General features: G+C 45.6%; 2 protein-coding genes across 3 annotated transcripts in view; one reads left to right on the plus strand and one right to left on the minus strand.

Annotated features, from left to right (window-relative positions):
- The window catches only part of GALR2 (galanin receptor 2), a 49,913-nt gene extending 38,814 nt beyond the window's left edge, over positions 1–11,099 (minus strand). The window contains exon 1 of one of the 2 annotated variants that reach the window (XR_012234554.1): positions 10,966–11,099. The gene's annotated coding sequence lies outside the window, so the exon portion shown is untranslated. Of the gene's footprint in view, positions 1–10,841 lie in introns of both variants that reach the window. The other variant, XR_012234553.1, reaches the window with a different exon arrangement.
- Positions 10,942–21,387, plus strand: part of SRP68 (signal recognition particle 68) — a 69,417-nt gene continuing 58,971 nt past the window's right edge. Inside the window, exon 1 of the mRNA XM_073587902.1 lies at positions 10,942–11,199. Coding sequence (XP_073444003.1) covers positions 10,950–11,199 — 250 coding nt within the window. The 5' untranslated portion in view covers positions 10,942–10,949. The remainder of the gene's footprint in view (positions 11,200–21,387) is intronic.

The raw sequence follows: 21,387 nt of genomic DNA on the forward strand, positions 1-21,387 counted from the left end.
TTTTATTGTTTTTTTTTTTATTTCCAAAAAATGGATTTATTGGGGGAATATTTTTTTTTTTTTTCTAATTTATTTGACGATTTTTTTAAATTTATTTTAACACTTTTTTTTATTTGTTTTTTAACTTTATTAAATAGTCCCAGGTGGGACATCACTGTCCTGTGACAGATCGCTGATCTGTCACATCACAGATCACTGTGACAGATCAGCGATCTGTCACAGGCAGTGCAGAAGGCTTCCTCATGCCTGCGCTTTGCAGGCACTGAAGAAGCCAGCTTCCTGCAGGCCCCCGTTGCCATCTTGGATTCGGAGGCCTGCAGGAAAGGAGCCCCCCGCAGCAGCGCTGCACGTTGCGCTGCCGTGGGGGCTCAGGGAAGCACGGAGGGAGCCCCCTCCCTGACGATGCTTCCCTTTAACCCCCGGTACACCGCGATCATGTTTGATCGCGGTGTGCAAGGGGTTAATGTGTCGGGGGCGGTCCGTGACCGCCCCTGACACTTTGTGCCGGGTGTCAGCTGTGATAATCAGCTGACACCCGGCCGCGATCAGCGGCGCTCACCACGTGGGCGCCGCTGATCGCGGTAGACGTACTATCCCGTTCATGGGCATAGGGGCCCGGGTCCCATGGACGGGATAGTACGTCTGATGTCAGGAAGGGGTTAAAGGGGTTAACTAGTGGGACAGTTTTATAGGTCGAGTCATTACGGATGCGGCAATACTAAATATGTGTTCTTTTATTGTTTAGATTTTTTATTTAAATATTTATTGATGGAATAAATATTGATTTTTTATTACTATTTTATTTTTTTTTTTTAACCCCTTTCTGACATATAATGTACTATCCCGTCCAGGTGACCCGGGCCCGTATGACCATGGATGGGATAGTACGTGATCGCGATCAGCTGCGCTCTACCAACGTCAAGGTAATCTTATAATCAGTTGAGATGACCTTGACGTTGGTAGATGGGCTAACAATTTTTGGCCAAATCTTGTGCTAAGCATCTCATGTGTTTTTTCATTTCCTAAAGCCATTATGCTATTCACACTTCATTCATCACGCACTGATTTGCTTTAGTACAATTTATTAAGTTGGTGATTTTTGGTATGCACTAGTTCAGACTAGCTTTTTGTTCGGTCAGTTTCTCATTATTATTATGTACTACTTTTTCTGACTTGGACAAACCCCGCCCTTCACCAAGCTTTGGTTTTAATGACATTCAATCACATTTGGTTCAAACCTTCCTATATATATACATACAGGCTTTACCACTTTAATAGCCAGTGGTAAGTTCACATTAGGCAGTTAGGGACCCATCTGATTATGAGATTACCTTGACATTGATGGATGGGCTCACAATTTTTGGCCAAATCTTGTGCTAAGCATCTCGTGTTTTTTCGTTTCCTAAAGCCATTATGCTATTCACCTTCATTCATCACACACTGATTTGCTTTAGTACAATGTAGTGCAACCTTGGCTTTATTATGTTAGTGATTTTTGGTATGCACTAGTTCAGACTAGCTTTTTGTTCCGTTAATTTCCATTTTCCCATTAGGGTTATGGTCAGGGGTGTGTTGGGGTTAGGGTTTGAGTTAGAATTGGGGGGGGGGTTTCCACTGTTTAGGCACATCAGGGGCACTCCAAATGCGACATGGCATCTGATCTCAATTCCAGCCAATTCTGCATTGAAAAAGTCAAACGGCGCTCCTTCCCTACCAAGCTCTGCCATGCGCCCAAACAGTGGTTTACCCCCACAATATGGGGTATCAGCGTACTCAGGACAAATTGCACAATAACTTTTGGGGTCCAATTTCTCCTGTTACCCTTACCCTTGGGAAAATTAAAAAAAAATGGACCTGAATTAATTTTTTGGTGAAAAAGTAAAATGTTCATTTTTTTTAAACATTCTAAAAATTCCTGTGAAGCACCTGAAGGGTTAATAAACGTCTTGAATGTGGTTTTGAGCACCTTGAGGGGTGCAGTTTTTAGAATGGTGTCACTTTTGGGTATTTTCTATCATATAGACCCCTCAAAGTGAAAAAATGGTGTTGTAAAAATGAGAAATCGCTGGTCAACTTTTAACCCTTATAAATTCCTAACAAAAAAAAAATTTTGGTTCCAAAATTGTGCTGATGTAAAGTAAACATGTGGGAAATGTTACTTATTAAGTATTTTGTATGACATTTCTCTGTGATTTAAGGGCATGAAAATTCAAAGTTGTAAAATTGCGAAATTTTCAAAATTTTCGCCAAATTTCCGTTTTTTTCACAAATAAACGCAAGTCATATCAAATTTTTTTTACCCCTATCATGAAGTACAATATGTCACGAAAAAAACAATGTCAGAATCACCGGGATCCGTTGAAGCGTTCCAGAGTTATTACCTCATAAAGGGACAGTTGGGAGAATTGTAAAAATTGGCCCAGTCATTAATGTGCAAACCACCCTCGGGGGGTAAAGAGGTTAAAAAATTTTACAATTATTTTAAAAAATTTTATTCAATTCTTACTTTTACACTTTGTCTTACTATGGGACACTCATTTTGTGCAGGCTGATCGTTTCTATAGCATGCAGATCTGCATGCTATAGAAGCTGTCAGCGCTGCAGCTTCTATAACACTGACCTGAGAGACTTCCTGACATGCACTGCGCATGACAGGAAGTCACTCAGCTCTGGAGACCCGGATGCTGTCATGACGACAACGAGTCTCCATGGCAGTGATTGGGACCCTGCGTCATGACGCGGGGTCTCCGATCCAAAGGCAGAAAAGAAAAATTTAAATCACCCCCTTTCCACCTGAAAAAAAAAAATTATTTTTTTTTATATATATCTAATATATAAAGCTCAAAGTGTGTGTGTATGTATGTATGTATGTGTGTGTGTGTATGTCCGGGATAGGCATCCGCACCGTCGCAGCTACAGCCACAAAATTTGGCAGTCACACGTCTGGACCCCGAAAGCATCCTAGGCTATGTTGTGAGGCGAAATTTTAACCCCGCGAATTCCAATTCACCAAAAATTTTGCCCCTGTCTACATAATGGGGGAAAAAGTGTGTACGTGTCAAGCCCCACCCCTCATTATGATGTCATAATGCCCCTATCTACATAATGGGGAAACAGTGTGTGCGTATCAAGCCCCGCTCCTCATTATGATGTCATAATGGTTGCCATGGCGACGCTGATGTCATCATAGGTTGCAAGCCCCGCCGCTCATTATGATGTCATAATGGTTGACTATGGGATGGAGGATGTGTGATGGGTATATGGGCACTGGACTATGGGATGGAGGATATGTATGACGGGTATATGGGCATGGGACTATGGGATGGCGGATATGTATGATGGGTATATGGGCACGGGCCTATGGAATCGTGGATATGTATGATGGGTATATGGGCACGGGACTATGGGATGGAGGATATGTATGATGGGTATATGGGCATGGGACTATGGGATGGCGGATATGTATGATGGGTATATGGGCACGGGACTATGGGATGGAGGATATGTATGACGGGTATATGGGCATGGGACTATGGGATAGAGGATGTGTGATGGGTATATGGGCATGGGACTATGAGATGAAGGATGTGTGATGGGTATATGGGCATGGGACTATGAGATGAAGGATGTGTGATGGGTATATGGGCACTCGACTATGGGATGGCGAATATGTATGATGGGTATATGGGCATGGGACTATGGGATGAAGGATGTGTGATGGGTATATGGGCATGGGACTATGGGATGGAGGATGTGTGATGGGTATATGGGCACTCGACTAAGGGATGGAGGATATGTATGATGGGTATATATGGGCACGGGACTATGGGATGGAGGATGTGTATGATGGGTATATGGGCACTCTACTATGGGATAGAGGATATGTATGATGGGTATATATGGACACGGGACTATGGGATGGAGGATGTGTATGATGGGTATATGGGCACGGGCCTATGGGATGGAGGATGTATGATGGGTATATGGGCACTCGACTATGGGATGGAGGATATGTATGATGGGTATATGGACACGGGCCTATGGGATGGTGGATATGTATGATGGGTATAAGGGCATGGGCCTATGGGATGGTGGATATGTATGATGGGTATATGGGCACGGGACTGTGGGATGGAGGATAATTATAATTTGTTGTAACTAACCACAGTTAGTTACTATGCCCGGGCAGCGCCAGGCTCTTCAGCTAGTCTAATATATAAAGCTCAATGTTGGTATGTATGTATGTGTGTATGTATGTGTGTGTGTGTGTGTATGTCCGGGATTGGCATCCGCACCATCGCAGCTACAGCCACAAAATTTGGCACAGTCACACGTCTGGTCCCCGAGAGTGTCCTAAGCTATATTGTGAGGCGAAATTTTAACCCCGCGTGTTCCAATTCACCAAACAATTTTGCCCCTATCTACATAATGGGGAAAAAGTGTGTATCAAGCCCCGCCCCTCATTATGATGTCATAATGGTTGCCATGGCGACGCTGAATTCATCATAGGTTGCAAGCCCCGCCGCTCACTATGATGTCATAATGGTTGACTATGGGATGGAGGATGTGTGATGGGTATATGGGCACTGGACTATGGGATGGAGGATATGTATGACGGGTATATGGGCACGGGACTATGGGATGGCGGATATGTATGATGGGTATATGGGCAAGGGACTATGGGATAGAGGATATGTATGACGGGTATATGGGCATGGGACTATGGGATGGAGGATGTGTGATGGGTATATGGGAACTCGACTATGGGATGGAGGATATGTATGATGGGTATATGGGCACTGGACTATGGGATGGAGGATATGTATGACGGGTATATGGGCACGGGACTATGGGATGGCGGATATGTATGATGGGTATATGGGCACGGGACTATGGGATGGAGGATATGTATGACGGGTATATGGGCATGGGACTATGAGATGAAGGATGTGTGATGGGTATATGGGCACTCGACTATGGGATGACGAATATGTATGATGGGTGTATGGGCATGGGACTATGGGATGGAGGATGTGTGATGGGTATATGGGCATGGGACTATGGGATGGAGGATGTGTGATGGGTATATGGGAACTCGACTATGGGATGGATGATATGTATGATGGGTATATGGGCACGGGCCTATGGGATCGTGGATATGTATGATGGGTATATGGGCACGAAACTATGGGATGGAGGATAATTATAATTTGCTATAACTAACCACAGTTAGTTACTATGCCCGGGCAGCGCCGGGCTCTTCAGCTAGTGTGTGTATATATATATATACATATATATATATATATATATATATATATATATATACACACATACACACACTGCTCAAAAAACTAAAGGGAACACTAAAATACCACATCCTAGATATCTCTGAATGAAATATTCCAGTTGCAAATGTTTATTCATTGCATAGTGGAATGTGTTCAGAACAATAAAACATAACAATTATCAATGTAAATCAAAATGAATGTCCCATGGAGGTCTGGATTTCGAGTGATACTCAAAATCAAAGTGGAAAATCAAATTACAGGCTGATCCAACTTCAGTGGAAATGCCTCATGACAAGGAAAAGATGCTCAGTATTGTGTGTGGCCTTCACGTGCCTGTATGACCTCCCTACAACGCCTGGGCATGCTCCTGATGAGGTGGCGGATGGTCTCCTGAGGGATCTCCTCCCAGACATGGACTAAAACATCCGCCAACTCCTAGTCAGTCTGTGATGCAACGTGGCGTTGGTGGATGGAGCGAGACATGATGTCCCAGATGTGCTCAATCAGATTCAGGTCTGGGGAACAGGCGGGCTAGTCCATAGCTTCAATGCCTTCATCTTGCAGGAACTGCTGACACACTCCAGCCACATGAGGTCTGGCATTGTTCTGCATTAGGAGGAACCCAGGGCCAACCGCACCAGCATATGGTCTCACAAGGGGTCTGAGGATCTCATCTCGGGAACCTAATGGCAGTCAGGCTACCTCTGGCGAGTACATGGAGGGCTGTGCAGCCCTCCAAAGAAATGCCACCCCACACCATTACTTACCCACTGCCAAACTGGTCATGTTGAAGGATGCTGCAGGCAGCAGATCTCCACGGTGTCTCCTGGCTTTATCACATGTGCTCAGTGTGAACCTGCTTTCATCTGTGAAGAGCAAAGGGCGCCAGTGGCGAATTTGCCAATCCTGGTGTTCTGTGGCAAATGCCAAGCGTCCTGCACGGTGTTGGGCTGTGAGCACAACCCCCATCTGTGGAGGTCAGGCACTCAGACCATCCACATGGAGTCGGTTTCTAACCTTTTGTGCAGACACATGCACATTTGTGGCCTGCTGGAGGTCATTTTGCAAGGCTCTGGCAGTGCTCCTCCTGTTCCTCCTTGCACAAAGGCGGAGGTAGCGGTCTTGATGCTGGGTTGTTGCCCTCCTACGGCCCCCTCCACGTCTCCTGGTGTACTGGCCTGTCTCCTGGTAGTGCCTCCAGCCTCTGGACACTACGCTAACAGACACAGTAAACCTTCCCACAGCTCGCATTGATGTGCCATCCTGGATGACCTGCATTGAGTGACTTGTGTGGGTTGTAGAGTCTGTCTCATGCTACCACGAGTGTGAAAGCACAACCAACATTCAAAAGTGACCAAAACATCAGCCAGAAAGCATTGGTACTGAGATGTGGTCTGTGGTCCCCACCTGCAGAACCACTTCTTTATTGAGGGTGTCTTGATAATTGCCAATAATTTCCATTTGTTGTCTATTCCATTTGCACAACAGCATGTGAAATTGATTGTCAATCAGTGTTGCTTCCTAAGGCTACTTTCACATTATTATTTTTTAGCGCTACGCTTCGTGCGCAATAGAAACGCATGCAAAAACACATCATGCGTTTTGCATGCGTGTGCTTTTTTTTAGGCGCATGCGTTTTAACCAGTTTCTAGCCATGTTAACTTTTAAAACGCATGCGATTTTAAAAGCAGGGCGTGCGCACGTCTGCGTTCCCATAGACTGTAATGTGTTATTTTGTTGCATTCCGTGTGCAAGCGTGCGCATGTGTTTTTTTGACAGGTTGGACGGACCAAAAATGCAACAGGTTGCGTCCGGCGCGCACTACAAAAAACGCATGTTAAACATAGGGGCGCATGGCGCATGCATGATGCACTGCGTTAAAATACGCTAATGTGAAACCAGCCTTAGTGGACAGTTTGTTTACACAGAAGTTTGATTTACTCGGAGTTATGCTCTGTTAAGAGTTCCCTTTATTTTTTTGAGCAGTATATATATATATATATTTTTTTTTTTTTTTTTTTTTTTAAATAAGCACATTTTGTATGGTCATGACGGCAAAATATCCAATCTAATAAAATAGTAAATTATTTAAACTACAAGTTAAACGGTCAAAATAAAAGAAAAATTGGACTGCCAGAATTCACGTTTTTCAGTTGCTGCATTTCTCAAAAAAAAATACTAAAATAAATAGGGATCAAGATGTCTTAGGTACATCAAAATTATTTCAATAAAAAAACATAAAACAAAGGGTGCAAAAATTAAAGAACATAGCTCCATCAACAGAAAAATATAAAAGTTACAGTTCTCAGAAAATGGCCACGAAAATGCTTTTTTTTTAATGCAAATTTCACCACTAATAAAATATACATTTGGCATCACCATAATTGTACTGACCTGGAGAATCACGTTTCCAGGTCATTTTTAACACACAATGAACGCCATAAAAATAATGGCCCAAAAAATGGGGGGGGGTTTACCAGACTTGAAATTTAGTACATTGTATGGTGCAAGTCAAAAATGCAGCTCGACCTGCAAAAAATAAGCCTTCATATGGCTGTATAGACATGAAAGTAAAAAAAAGTTGTGGCTCTTGGATCAAGGGGAATTAAAAATATAAGCACAAAAACAAAACATTCCTCGGTCCATAAAGGGGTTGTCCAGACTTGGGGTTCAAGCTCCCGATGTCAGGAAAAATTGGGTGTGTGACCACAAGAATGCAATTTGCATACATGAGATCACATATCGAGACCTGCTATTGCGCAGGAGGGTGATGCCATATTGGAGGATTTTTTCCTCTTCTCCAGCAAGATGGCGCCGCCGGCGCATGCGCAAAAGCAGCTATCGGATCGCCTATATACACACCGATAGCTGCTACTGCGCAGGCACGGCGGGCGCCATTTTAATTTTTTTTTTTCTTAAAAAAACTATGGCATTGCACTTTTTTTGCAATTTTTTTTCCGTTTTCTAGTACACGATATGTTAAAAACAAATGATGTTGTTTAAAAGTACAGCTCGTCCTACAAAAAACAGGCCCTCACATGGCCATATTGAAGAAAAAATTAAAAAAAAGTTATGGCTCTGGGAAGGAGAGGAGCGAAAAACGAAAACGGATTAAGGGAGATGAGCTCCTGTGGGAGGGTGGCAGTGGCACGGTGGCCAAGCTGACCGAAGAATAAAGGCTTGTTTGGCTAACAATTATCTGCAAGTGGAAAGCTCCTGTAAATTAATTCACATCAACTCTAGTGAGAACCATATATGTTTGTGTGTTTCCTCCAGTCATACTGATAGGGAAATCTAGATTGTGAGCCCCGATGGGGACAGTGATGTGTGTAAAAGCACTGGAACTAATGGTGACAAATCACCAGGCCCTGATGGCATTCACCCTCGGGTATTAAGGGAGTTAAGTAATGTGATAGACAGGCCTCTATTCCTTATATTTAAAGACTCTATAGAAACAGGGTCTGTTCCTTTTGATTGGCGGCAAGCAAATGTGGTACCAATATTCAAAAAGGGGTGTAAAAGGGAACCTGGAAACTATAGGCCGGTAAGCTTAACATCTGTTGTGGGTAAAATTTTTGAAGGGTTTCTAAGGGATATCATTATGGAATATCTCAATGTTAATAAATGTTTAACTCCATATCAACATGGATTTATGAAGGATCGCTCCTGTCAAACTAACCTGATCAGCTTCTATGAGGATGTACGCTCTCAAATGGACCAAGGAGAATCATTGGATGTCATTTATCTCGACTTCTCTAAAGCATTTGACACTGTCCCACATAAAAGATTGGTAAGTAAGATGAGAAAGCTTGGGCTAGGGGAAAATGTGTGTAGATGGGTAGGTAGCTGGCTTAGTGATAGAAAACAAAGAGTGGTTATTAATGGTGCATACTCAGATTGGGCCAGGGTTTCTAGTGGGGTACCACAGGGTTCTGTATTGGGCCCCCTACTATTTAATATATTTATTAATGATCTAGTGGATGGCTTACACAGTAAAATATCAGTATTTGCAGATGATACAAAACTATGCAAGGTAGTTAACACAAAGGAGGACAGTCTGCAACTACAGACAGATTTGAGTAAATCTGAGAATTTGGCTGAAAAATGGCAAATGAGGTTTAACACAGACAAGTGTAAGGTTATGCATATGGGAAGGAGAAACAGATGCTACAATTACTTACTAAATGGGAAACTGCTGGGGAAATCAGACTTAGGCATCTTAGGCTATGTGCACACGCTGCGGTTTTGGCCCTGTGGAACCGCAGCAGTTCCGCAGACATGGTACAGTACCATGTAACCCTATGGGTTTTCAAAACCGCTGTGCTCACGCTGCGTTTTTTTCTGCGCGGTTTTGCTGCGTTTTTTTTTCCGCAGCATGTCAAATGTTTCTGCGGATTCTGCTGCGGTTTCACACCTTTAACATAGTAGAGGTGTGAAACCGCAGGCCAAACCGTAGGTCACTTTACCTGCGGTTCCGTGGGAAAAAACCCGCAGGTGAATCTGCAGCGTGCACATAGCCTTAGTCAATAAGAAGCTAAATTGGAGTGCCCAGTGTCAGGCAGCTGCCACCAAAGCAAATAGGGTCATGGGATGCATTAGAAGAGGTCTGGGGACACGAGATGACAACATAATTCTCCCTCTGTACAAATCACTTGTCAGACCACACTTGGAGTATTGTGTGCAATTTTGGACGCCGGTGCTCAAGAAAGACATTACTGAACTTGAAAGGGTTCAAAGGCGGGCTACTAAAATGATAAATGGAGTTGGTTCACTACAATACCCAGAAAGGTTATCAAAATTAGGTCTATTTACTCTAGAAAAGAGAAGACTTAGGGGAGACCTAATATATATGTACAAGTATATCAGAGGGCAATACAGAGATCTCTCCAATGAACTGTTTGTACCAAGGACTGTGACAAGAACAAGGGGGCATTCTCTTCGTTTGGAGGAAAGACAATTTCTGCACCAGCATAGAAGAGGGTTCTTCACGGTAAGAGCAGTGAGGCTCTGGAATTCTCTTCCTGAGGAAGTGGTGATGGCCAACTCACTGAATGAATTTAAGAAAGGAATGGATGCTTTTCTTGTGAGTAACAGTATAGAAGGTTACGAATAACAGATTATAGGTAGATGGTTGACCCAGCTTAGGGGAAGGAATTTTTTCCCTATGGAAAGAATTGGCTGCTATTCTGTGGGTTTTTTGCCTTCCCCAGGATCAACAATGCAGAAGAGCTGCACTAAAAATAGGCTGAACTAGATGGACATAAGGTCTTCCTTCAGCCTTCTAAACTATGTTACTATATAAGACCACGTGCACACTGTGAGTATTTGGTCAGTATTTTACCTCAGTATCTGTAAGCCAAGACCAGGAGTGGGTGATAAATACAGAAGTGGTGACGGGTTTCTATTATACTTTTCCTCTGATTGTCCCACTCCTGGTTTTGGCTTACAAATACTGAGGTAAAAAACTCACCAAATACTGAACGTGTGAACGTGGCCTAAGTGAGAAAAAAAGATGCTGGCAATATGACTGCCGCCATGTTATTTGCCACCCACCTTTCCCAGGAACAAACAAAGCTATTAGCGCTATAATTCTTCTATGTAATCTACTAGCCCAGCCCAGACAGGCAGTTACACACAGAAGGCTGCAGGTCTGAACATGGCATGCGACTGGACTCACTGCTGACGCCGACTGACACTCCCACCTCCAGACCTCCAAGCTCCCAGCAGCCCCCGCTCCCGTATACCGGCATGCTTTGCGTCCCGTCTGCTCTCTCTGGTTTGGGACTCCCTCACTGTAGGAAGATGGCGGCGGAGCGACAGTCTGGAGCAACGATGGAAGAGAATAAGGAGAACGAGCGGCCGGTAGCTGGAGGGAAGACCGCGGCGCTAGGAGACACGCTGGGCCTGGAGAGTATCCTGACCCCGGGATGTGAGAGTGGTCGGGGCTGCGGGAGGGTTGCGGGGAGCGGGGCAGCTGAAGGCTGACGTGTCAGTGGGACAGTGTCCAGCACCGGGGGCACAGGGCTCGTGACCGGCAGAGACCTGCTCCCCGGCCTCTCTGGCCTGGAGTGGTCGCTAGGTGTATCTGTAGTCATTGGTGAAGTGCTGCCATAGAGAGCTGCTGGGCAGAGCGGATAATCCTGTACACGGCTGACTGACATCTGCTCTCAGGTTATCCCATAGGGTTAAAAGTTACCCCTTATGCACATCTTACTGGTTGCTGAAGGTCAAACCCCTGGGACCCCTGAGATCAGGGCTCTGCAGTCGGATGGCGCGGAGTACACGTGCTTGACCTATGAGTACAGCACTTGATGATTTCTGTCAATCTGATAGACAATGAATGAAATGAAGGTCAACCGTGCCCACCTCTGCTCCATCCAAGACAGGAAAGCCTTGTGCTCTGAGGTAAGACGTCCAGCAATCAGCATGCTATCCCTTAAACTCTTGGGTCACACATCCAGCAATCAGCATGCTATCCCCTAAACTCTAGGGTCACACGTCCAGCAATCAGCATGCTATCCCTTAAACTCTTGGGTCACACGTCCAGCAATCAGCATGCTATCCCCTAAACTCTGGGGTCACACATCCAGCAATCAGCATGCTATCCCCTATACTCTGGGGTCACACGTCCAGCAATCAGCATGCTATCCCTTAAACTCTTGGGTCACACGTCCAGCAATCAGCATGCTATCCCCTATACTCTGGGGTCACACGTCCAGCAATCAGCATGCTATCCCCTATACTCTGGGGTCACACGTCCAGCAATCAGCATGCTATCCCCTATACTCTGGGGTCAGACGTCCAGCAATCAGCATGCTATCCCCTATACTCTGGGGTCAGACGTCCAGCAATCAGCATGCTATCCCCTATACTCTGGGGTCACACGTCCAGCAATCAGCATGCTATCCTCTATACTCTGGGGTCACACGTCCAGCAATCAGCATGCTATCCCCTACACTCTGGGGTCACACGTCCAGCAATCAGCATGCTATCCCCTACACTCTGGGGTCACACGTCCAGCAATCAGCATACTATCCCATATACTCTGGGGTCACACATCCAGCAATCAGCATGCTATCCCCTATACTCTGGGGGTCACACGTCCAGCAATCAGCATGCTATCCCTTAAACTCTTGGGTCACACGTCCAGCAATCAGCATGCTATCCCCTAAACTCTGGGGTCACACATCCAGCAATCAGCATGCTATCCCCTATACTCTGGGGTCACACGTCCAGCAATCAGCATGCTATCCCTTAAACTCTTGGGTCACACGTCCAGCAATCAGCATGCTATCCCCTAAACTCTGGGGTCACACATCCAGCAATCAACATGCTATCCCCTATACTCTGGGGTCACACGTCCAGCAATCAGCATGCTATCCCCTAAACTCTGGGGTCACACATCCAGCAAACAGCATGCTATCCCCTAAACTCTGGGGTCAGACTCCAGCAATCAATATGCTATCCCCTAAACTCTAGGGTCACACGTCCAGCAATCAGCATGCTATCCCCTAAACTCTGGGGTCAGACGTAAAGCAATCAATATGCTATCCCCTAAACTCTGGGGTCAGACGTCTAGCAGTCAGCATGCTATCCCCTATACTCTGGGGTCACACGTCCAGCAATCAGCATGCTATCCCCTATACTCTGGGGTCAGACGTCCAGCAATCAGCATGCTATCCCCTACACTCTGGGGTCACACGTCCAGCAATCAGCATGCTATCCCCTACACTCTGGGGTCACACGTCCAGCAATCAGCATACTATCCCATATACTCTGGGGTCACACATCCAGCAATCAGCATGCTATCCCCTATACTCTGGGGTCACACGTCCAGCAATCAGCATGCTATCCCTTAAACTCTTGGGTCACACGTCCAGCAATCAGCATGCTATCCCCTAAACTCTGGGGTCACACATCCAGCAATCAACATGCTATCCCCTATACTCTGGGGTCAGACTCCAGCAATCAATATGCTATCCCCTAAACCCTAGGGTCACACGTCCAGCAATCAGCATGCTATCCCTTTTACTCTTGGGTCACACGTCCAGCAATCAGCATGCTATCCCCTAAACTCTGGGGTCACACATCCAGCAATCAGCATGCTATCCCCTAAACTCTAGGGTCACACGTCCAGCAATCAGCATGCTATCCCTTAAACTCTGGGGTCACACATCCAGCAATCAGCATGCTATCCCCTATACTCTGGGGTCAGACTCCAGCAATCAATATGCTATCCCCTAAACCCTAGGGTCACACGTCCAGCAATCAGCATGCTATCCCTTTTACTCTTGGGTCACACGTCCAGCAATCAGCATGCTATCCCCTAAACTCTGGGGTCACACATCCAGCAATCAACATGCTATCCCCTATACTCTGGGGTCACACGTCCAGCAATCAGCATGCTATCCCCTAAACTCTGGGGTCACACATCCAGCAATCAGCATGCTATCCCCTAAACTCTAGGGTCACACGTCCAGCAATCAGCATGCTATCCCTTAAACTCTTGGGTCACACGTCCAGCAATCAGCATGCTATCCCCTAAACTCTGGGGTCACACATCCAGCAATCAGCATGCTATCCCCTATACTCTGGGGTCACACGTCCAGCAATCAGCATGCTATCCCTTAAACTCTTGGGTCACACGTCCAGCAATCAGCATGCTATCCCCTAAACTCTGGGGTCACACATCCAGCAATCAACATGCTATCCCCTATACTCTGGGGTCAGACTCCAGCAATCAATATGCTATCCCCTAAACCCTAGGGTCACACGTCCAGCAATCAGCATGCTATCCCTTTTACTCTTGGGTCACACGTCCAGCAATCAGCATGCTATCCCCTAAACTCTGGGGTCACACATCCAGCAATCAACATGCTATCCCCTATACTCTGGGGTCACATGTCCAGCAATCAGCATGCTATCCCCTAAACTCTGGGGTCACACATCCAGCAATCAGCATGCTATCCCATAAACTCTAGGGTCACACGTCCAGCAATCAGCATGCTATCCCCTAAACTCTGGGGTCAGACTCCAGCAATCAATATGCTATCCCCTAAACTCTAGGCTCACACGTCCAGCAATCAGCATGCTATCCCCTAAACTCTGGGGTCAGACGTCTAGCAGTCAGCATGCTATCCCCTATACTCTGGGGTCACACATCCAGCAATCAGCATGCTATCCCCTATACTCTGGGGTCACACATCCAGCAATCAACATGCTATCCCCTATACTCTGGGGTCACACGTCCAGCAATCGGCATGCTATCCCCTATACTCTTGGGTCACACGTCCAGCAATCGGCATGCTATCCCCTATACTCTTGGGTCACACTTCCAGCAATCAGCATGCTATCCCCTAAACTCTGGGGTCACACATCCAGCAATCAGCATGCTATCCCCTATACTCTGGGGTCACACGTCCAGCAATCAGCATGCTATCCCTTAAACTCTTGGGTCACACGTCCAGCAATCAGCATGCTATCCCCTAAACTCTGGGGTCACACATCCAGCAATCAACATGCTATCCCCTATACTCTGGGGTCACACGTCCAGCAATCGGCATGCTATCCCTTAAACTCTGGGGTCACACATCCAGCAATCAGCATGCTATCCCCTAAACTCTAGGGTCACACGTCCAGCAATCAGCATGCTATCCCCTAAACTCTGGGGTCAGACTCCAGCAATCAATATGCTATCCCCTAAACTCTAGGGTCACACGTCCAGCAATCAGCATGCTATCCCCTAAACTCTGGGGTCAGACTCCAGCAATCAATATGCTATCCCCTAAACTCTAGAGTCACACGTCCAGCAATCAGCATGCTATCCCCTAAACTCTGGGGTCAGACGTTCAGCAATCAATATGCTATCCCCTAAACTCTGGGGTCAGACGTCTAGCAGTCAGCATGCTATCCCCTATACTCTGGGGTCACACATCCAGCAATCAGCATGCTATCCCCTATACTCTGGGGTCACACATCCAGCAATCAACATGCTATCCCCTATACTCTGGGGTCACACGTCCAGCAATCAGCATGCTATCCCCTAAACTCTGAGGTCACACATCCAGCAATCAGCATGCTATCCCCTATACTCTTTGGTCACACGTCCAGCAATCAGCATGCTATCCCCTATACTCTTGGGTCACACGTCCAGCAATCAGCATGCTATCCCCTAAACTCTTGGGTCACACGTCCAGCAATCAATATGCTATCCCCTAAACTCTGGGGTCAGACGTTCAGCAATCAATATGCTATCCCCTAAACTCTGGGGTCAGACGTCTAGCAGTCAGCATGCTATCCCCTATACTCTGGGGTCACACATCCAGCAATCAGCATGCTATCCCCTATACTCTTTGGTCACACGTCCAGCAATCAGCATGCTATCCCCTATACTCTGGGGTCACACGTCCAGCAATCAGCATGCTATCCCCTATACTCTTGGGTCACACGTCCAGCAATCAATATGCTATCCCCTATACTCTGGGGTCACACGTCCAGCAATCAGCATGCTATCCCCTAAACTCTGGGGTCAGACTCCAGCAATCAATATGCTATCCCCTAAACTCTAGGCTCACACGTCCAGCAATCAGCATGCTATCCCCTAAACTCTGGGGTCAGACGTCTAGCAGTCAGCATGCTATCCCCTATACTCTGGGGTCACACATCCAGCAATCAGCATGCTATCCCCTATACTCTGGGGTCACACATCCAGCAATCAACATGCTATCCCCTATACTCTGGGGTCACACGTCCAGCAATCGGCATGCTATCCCCTATACTCTTGGGTCACACGTCCAGCAATCGGCATGCTATCCCCTATACTCTTGGGTCACACTTCCAGCAATCAGCATGCTATCCCCTAAACTCTGGGGTCACACATCCAGCAATCAGCATGCTATCCCCTATACTCTGGGGTCACACGTCCAGCAATCAGCATGCTATCCCTTAAACTCTTGGGTCACACGTCCAGCAATCAGCATGCTATCCCCTAAACTCTGGGGTCACACATCCAGCAATCAACATGCTATCCCCTATACTCTGGGGTCACACGTCCAGCAATCGGCATGCTATCCCTTAAACTCTGGGGTCACACATCCAGCAATCAGCATGCTATCCCCTAAACTCTAGGGTCACACGTCCAGCAATCAGCATGCTATCCCCTAAACTCTGGGGTCAGACTCCAGCAATCAATATGCTATCCCCTAAACTCTAGGGTCACACGTCCAGCAATCAGCATGCTATCCCCTAAACTCTGGGGTCAGACTCCAGCAATCAATATGCTATCCCCTAAACTCTAGAGTCACACGTCCAGCAATCAGCATGCTATCCCCTAAACTCTGGGGTCAGACGTTCAGCAATCAATATGCTATCCCCTAAACTCTGGGGTCAGACGTCTAGCAGTCAGCATGCTATCCCCTATACTCTGGGGTCACACATCCAGCAATCAGCATGCTATCCCCTATACTCTGGGGTCACACATCCAGCAATCAACATGCTATCCCCTATACTCTGGGGTCACACGTCCAGCAATCAGCATGCTATCCCCTAAACTCTGAGGTCACACATCCAGCAATCAGCATGCTATCCCCTATACTCTTTGGTCACACGTCCAGCAATCAGCATGCTATCCCCTATACTCTTGGGTCACACGTCCAGCAATCAGCATGCTATCCCCTAAACTCTTGGGTCACACGTCCAGCAATCAATATGCTATCCCCTAAACTCTGGGGTCAGACGTTCAGCAATCAATATGCTATCCCCTAAACTCTGGGGTCAGACGTCTAGCAGTCAGCATGCTATCCCCTATACTCTGGGGTCACACATCCAGCAATCAGCATGCTATCCCCTATACTCTTTGGTCACACGTCCAGCAATCAGCATGCTATCCCCTATACTCTGGGGTCACACGTCCAGCAATCAGCATGCTATCCCCTATACTCTTGGGTCACACGTCCAGCAATCAATATGCTATCCCCTATACTCTGGGGTCACACGTCCAGCAATCAGCATGCTATCCCCTAAACTCTTGGGTCAGACGTTCAGCAATCAATATGCTATCCCCTAAACTCTGGGGTCAGACGTCTAGCAGTCAGCATGCTATCCCCTATACTCTGGGGTCAGACGTCCAGCAATCAGCATGCTATCCTCTAAACTCTGGGTCAGACGTCCAGCAATCAGCATGCTATCCCTTATGCTCTGGGGTCAGACGTCCAGCAATTAGCATGCTATCCCCTAAACTCTGGGGTCAGACGTTCAGCAATCAATATGCTATCCCCTAAACTCTGGGGTCAGACGTCTAGCAGTCAGCATGCTATCCCCTATACTCTGGGGTCAGACGTCCAGCAATCAGCATGCTATCCTCTAAACTCTGGGTCAGACGTCCATCAATCAGCATGCTATCCCTTATGCTCTGGGGTTAGACGTCCAGCAATCAGCATGCTATCCCCTAAACTCTGGGGTCAGACGTCCAGCAATCAGCATGCTATCCCCTAAACTCTGGGGTCAGACGTCCAACAATCAGCATGCTATCCCCTATTCTCTGGTGTCACATGTCAAGCAATCAGCATGCTATCCCCTATACTCTAAATAATAATTTAAACCTTATGTGACCAAGATTTCCCAGACCAAAACCATATGCTAACCTGTGTGAGCAATCAGTGGAGATCTTTCAGGGGTACCCGTCTGCTTGATTGGCAGGTTAGTGGCATCATCTCACTGCTTGCCTGATATCTCTGCAGTTTTAGAAGACATGCTGCTGATAACAAATAAAAATAAGTCGTGATTTCTAGATAAATGTAATGTTTGGTCTGTGGAGCATCAGACAGGACCTGCAAATGGTTTCTAAAAAGATCCAGTGAGCTCTCCTGACGGGACTGTTTATGTGAATATTTTGTTCTACTGAATTCTGAGTGCCTTATGTTAGAAGTCTATCTTTGCCGTTCCTCTGTTAGGCTAGGGACACACTGCGTCTATGGCTTCTGTCGGGCAAATGCACTTAGGAGTAGAGGTGGGAGAATTGATTTGTAAAGATGGGGTAAGCTGTGACAGCTGGATGGGAGTTCTGCGAATTTCCTTACGTCTGAGCATTCCCAACTTGATTACCAAGGGTTGGGGTGATATCATCAATGTGGTGAGACGCACACATGCTGTTGTGCCAGCCTGGCCAATCAAGAGTCGGGAATGCCGCCAACTAAGGAGATTTTCAGGGCCCCCATCCATTGGTCACAGATTACTGAACTATCTGAGGGACCAGAGTCCTGGGAATCGATTCTTCTGTCTCTACTTAGAAGCCATACACCCAACACTGGCCACAGCCAGTACGGATGATCTGGGCGCCTTAAGGACACATTGTTTTATTTTAGTGGCATTAGGTCATTAATTGCATTATAGAGTCCAGAAAAAGAAGGCGAGCACCATCACAATAGTCCACACATCCGAACCATCATACGTGTATAAAAGAGACGCAGCCGGCAATACAACTGTAACCTGTGGAAGCGCCTTTGTAGCGCGAAACAATCGTCGTTGCTATCTCCTTTTTGCACCCGTTCTCCCGCTGATATGCTTTTATAATAAAGCCTTGACTACACTACCCGGTGAGTGCCGCTCTTTTCTACTATTTTTGCTATGCTCATTAATTGCATTCCTATCTTAATTTGACCTCATTGAGTGAAGTAATGACTGAGACTGTTTTTTTTTAGATGTAGAAGTACAGTATTATGAAAGCCAAGAAGCACCCAGTATAAACATATGCAATTTACTACAAATTCCAGTTTTGCTTTGCAATTTTCAGTTATGCAACAATTGCAGGTGTTGTATATGGTTTTCATGTGGTAATTAGGGATGAGCGATATTGCCCAATATCGTATCGGAATTCAGATTTCCGATATTGGAAAATATCAGATATCGGAATTTCCGATATCAATGCAAGTCAATGGGAGAAAAAAATCGGAATTACAAAATGACCACTACAGTGCTATATAATGGATAAAATGGAGGGGAACCACCTCAGGATAATGGGGAAGGAGTTTGCAGAGGAGCAAAAAAATCGCTAGAAAAAGGCACAGAGCGAAAGCTGTAGCAGGAAAACTGGTCGCCATTCTTCTTTACAGCGGTGTTTTTTCTTTGGGTTACGATTAGTTGGGTTAGGGTTTATGGTTAGTAGGGTAAGGGTTAGGGTTATGCTTATAGTTAGTAGGGTTAGGGGTTAGTAGAGTTAGGGTTAGGGTTACGATTATGCTTATGGTTAGCAGGGTTAGTGGTTAGGGTTAATGGTAAGGGTTAGGGATAGTTAGGGTTTATAAATAACAAATATACTATATAATAATTTAAAACTAAATAAGTTTATAAAGTATAATTATATTTAATATATAAATTGGAGGGAAAGGGGAGAGAGGAAACGGAAGAAGCAATAATATTAGAAATAATAAATAAAACATAATAAAATACAAAAAAAATAAAACAATAAATAAAGAAAAAATTTTAGTAAAAATTGACATTGGGTAGCGGTGGTCCCTAGCCGGTCACCTCAAAATAACACAACCCTATACACTTCTGTGACATTATCTCCCAGGTTAATTTATTTAATATAAAGTTACTATTCTACTCTTTCTCAGTTCTTGGTTATATCACTTGGCAAAATGAGTCATTTCAACTCAAAATTACCTATGGCTACAACTACAGGTACCTCTAGAGGACAAAAGAAAAATAAAGAACCCAAGTCTCCTCGTGGTTCTTCCAGGGACACGGTTAATCTATTGAGTCCGCTTAAGTCCCGTTCTCCCATTGACAGAGACTGTTCGCAGCTTTCTACCGACAATGTGTCTCTCGTTGTCCACACATGGTGCTTGTTTGACAACGTTAAGTGTAGATCTTCCTTCCTCAAATTCTCATACTGAGACAATGGATCTTTCTTCCTCTTCAAAGAGGAAGGGTCCCTCGGGTGGGGGGAGTACGCGGTCTTCCAGTGCCAATTCCTCGAGGGAGGATTGTAGTTCTTCCCCAACCCTACTCCAAAAAAATACAGACCGAAACCTGAGGAGTTGTCCGGGGCCTTCCCTTGTGCTACAACCCTTGAGGCATATATGAACACATTAGTTGAAAAACTTAGTGCCAGGATGTGTATCGACATGGCTAACCAAACAAAGCTTTTTCAAGACACTCTTGAACACTTTACTGCTCGGTTGGATAACCATGAGTCTAGATTGGGGGAATTGGAAAAAATCACAAACGATATCTCTAAAACACCTTTCGGAGTCCAAGTCTGAGATACACCAGTTGCGACTTAAATTGGAGGACCACTCCCGCCGCAACAATATTAAAATCAGAGGTATATCGGAAGATATTTCACCCGTCAAGCTTTCTGACTATGTTAAGGGAGTTTTTAGGAGGATGATTCCCACTCTTTCGGATACGGATCTTATCATTGATCGTATCCATCGTCTTCCTAAGCCTCCTTCCATCCCTAAAGTCCTACTCAGGGATTTAATTATGAAAATTCATTTCTACCACATAAAAGAGAAAATTCTGAATTTGGTCAGAATTAAGGGAGGCTTCCCGGAACCATATCACCATCTACAGTTGTTTTCTGATCTATCTAAAGCAACTATTGAAGGTCGGAAACACTTTCGATCACTGACCTCCGTGTTGAGGGAGCGAGGCCTTCCTTATAAGTAGGGCTTTCCTCTACGCCTCTTTTCTAATTACAAAGGGAAGAATGCAACTTTTCTTTCACCTGCAGAGGGGTTCCAGTTTCTGAAATCTCAGGGTGTCTTGTCCTCTGTTCCTACAGTTTCTTCTGCTGGTCCAGGACATGTCACCTGAGCCTATTGTGATGTGTGTCTATGGGTTATCTGATATTATATGAATTAATATTGTGCTTAGGTTGTATATTTGTCTATTTGATATAGGTGTTAATGAGGGTTTCCTTAGCCTTGTGCTGCATGGACTTTTCCCCGGCGCAAGTAGGAGAACCATTTTGTGTGGTTTCCCTCTTAGGGTTCTAACACTGTACAATTTTAAGTTGTACTTATTTTTTGGTTATTTAGTTTTGTAGTGTTTTCTTTTTTTGACACTTTCCAGCTGGTGATTGTGTTTTAACGCC

This window comes from Dendrobates tinctorius, unplaced genomic scaffold (assembly GCF_039654945.1).
Source record: "Dendrobates tinctorius isolate UK_male_01 unplaced genomic scaffold, ASM3965494v1 ptg000103l, whole genome shotgun sequence".
Classification (NCBI taxonomy): Eukaryota; Metazoa; Chordata; class Amphibia; order Anura; family Dendrobatidae; genus Dendrobates; species Dendrobates tinctorius.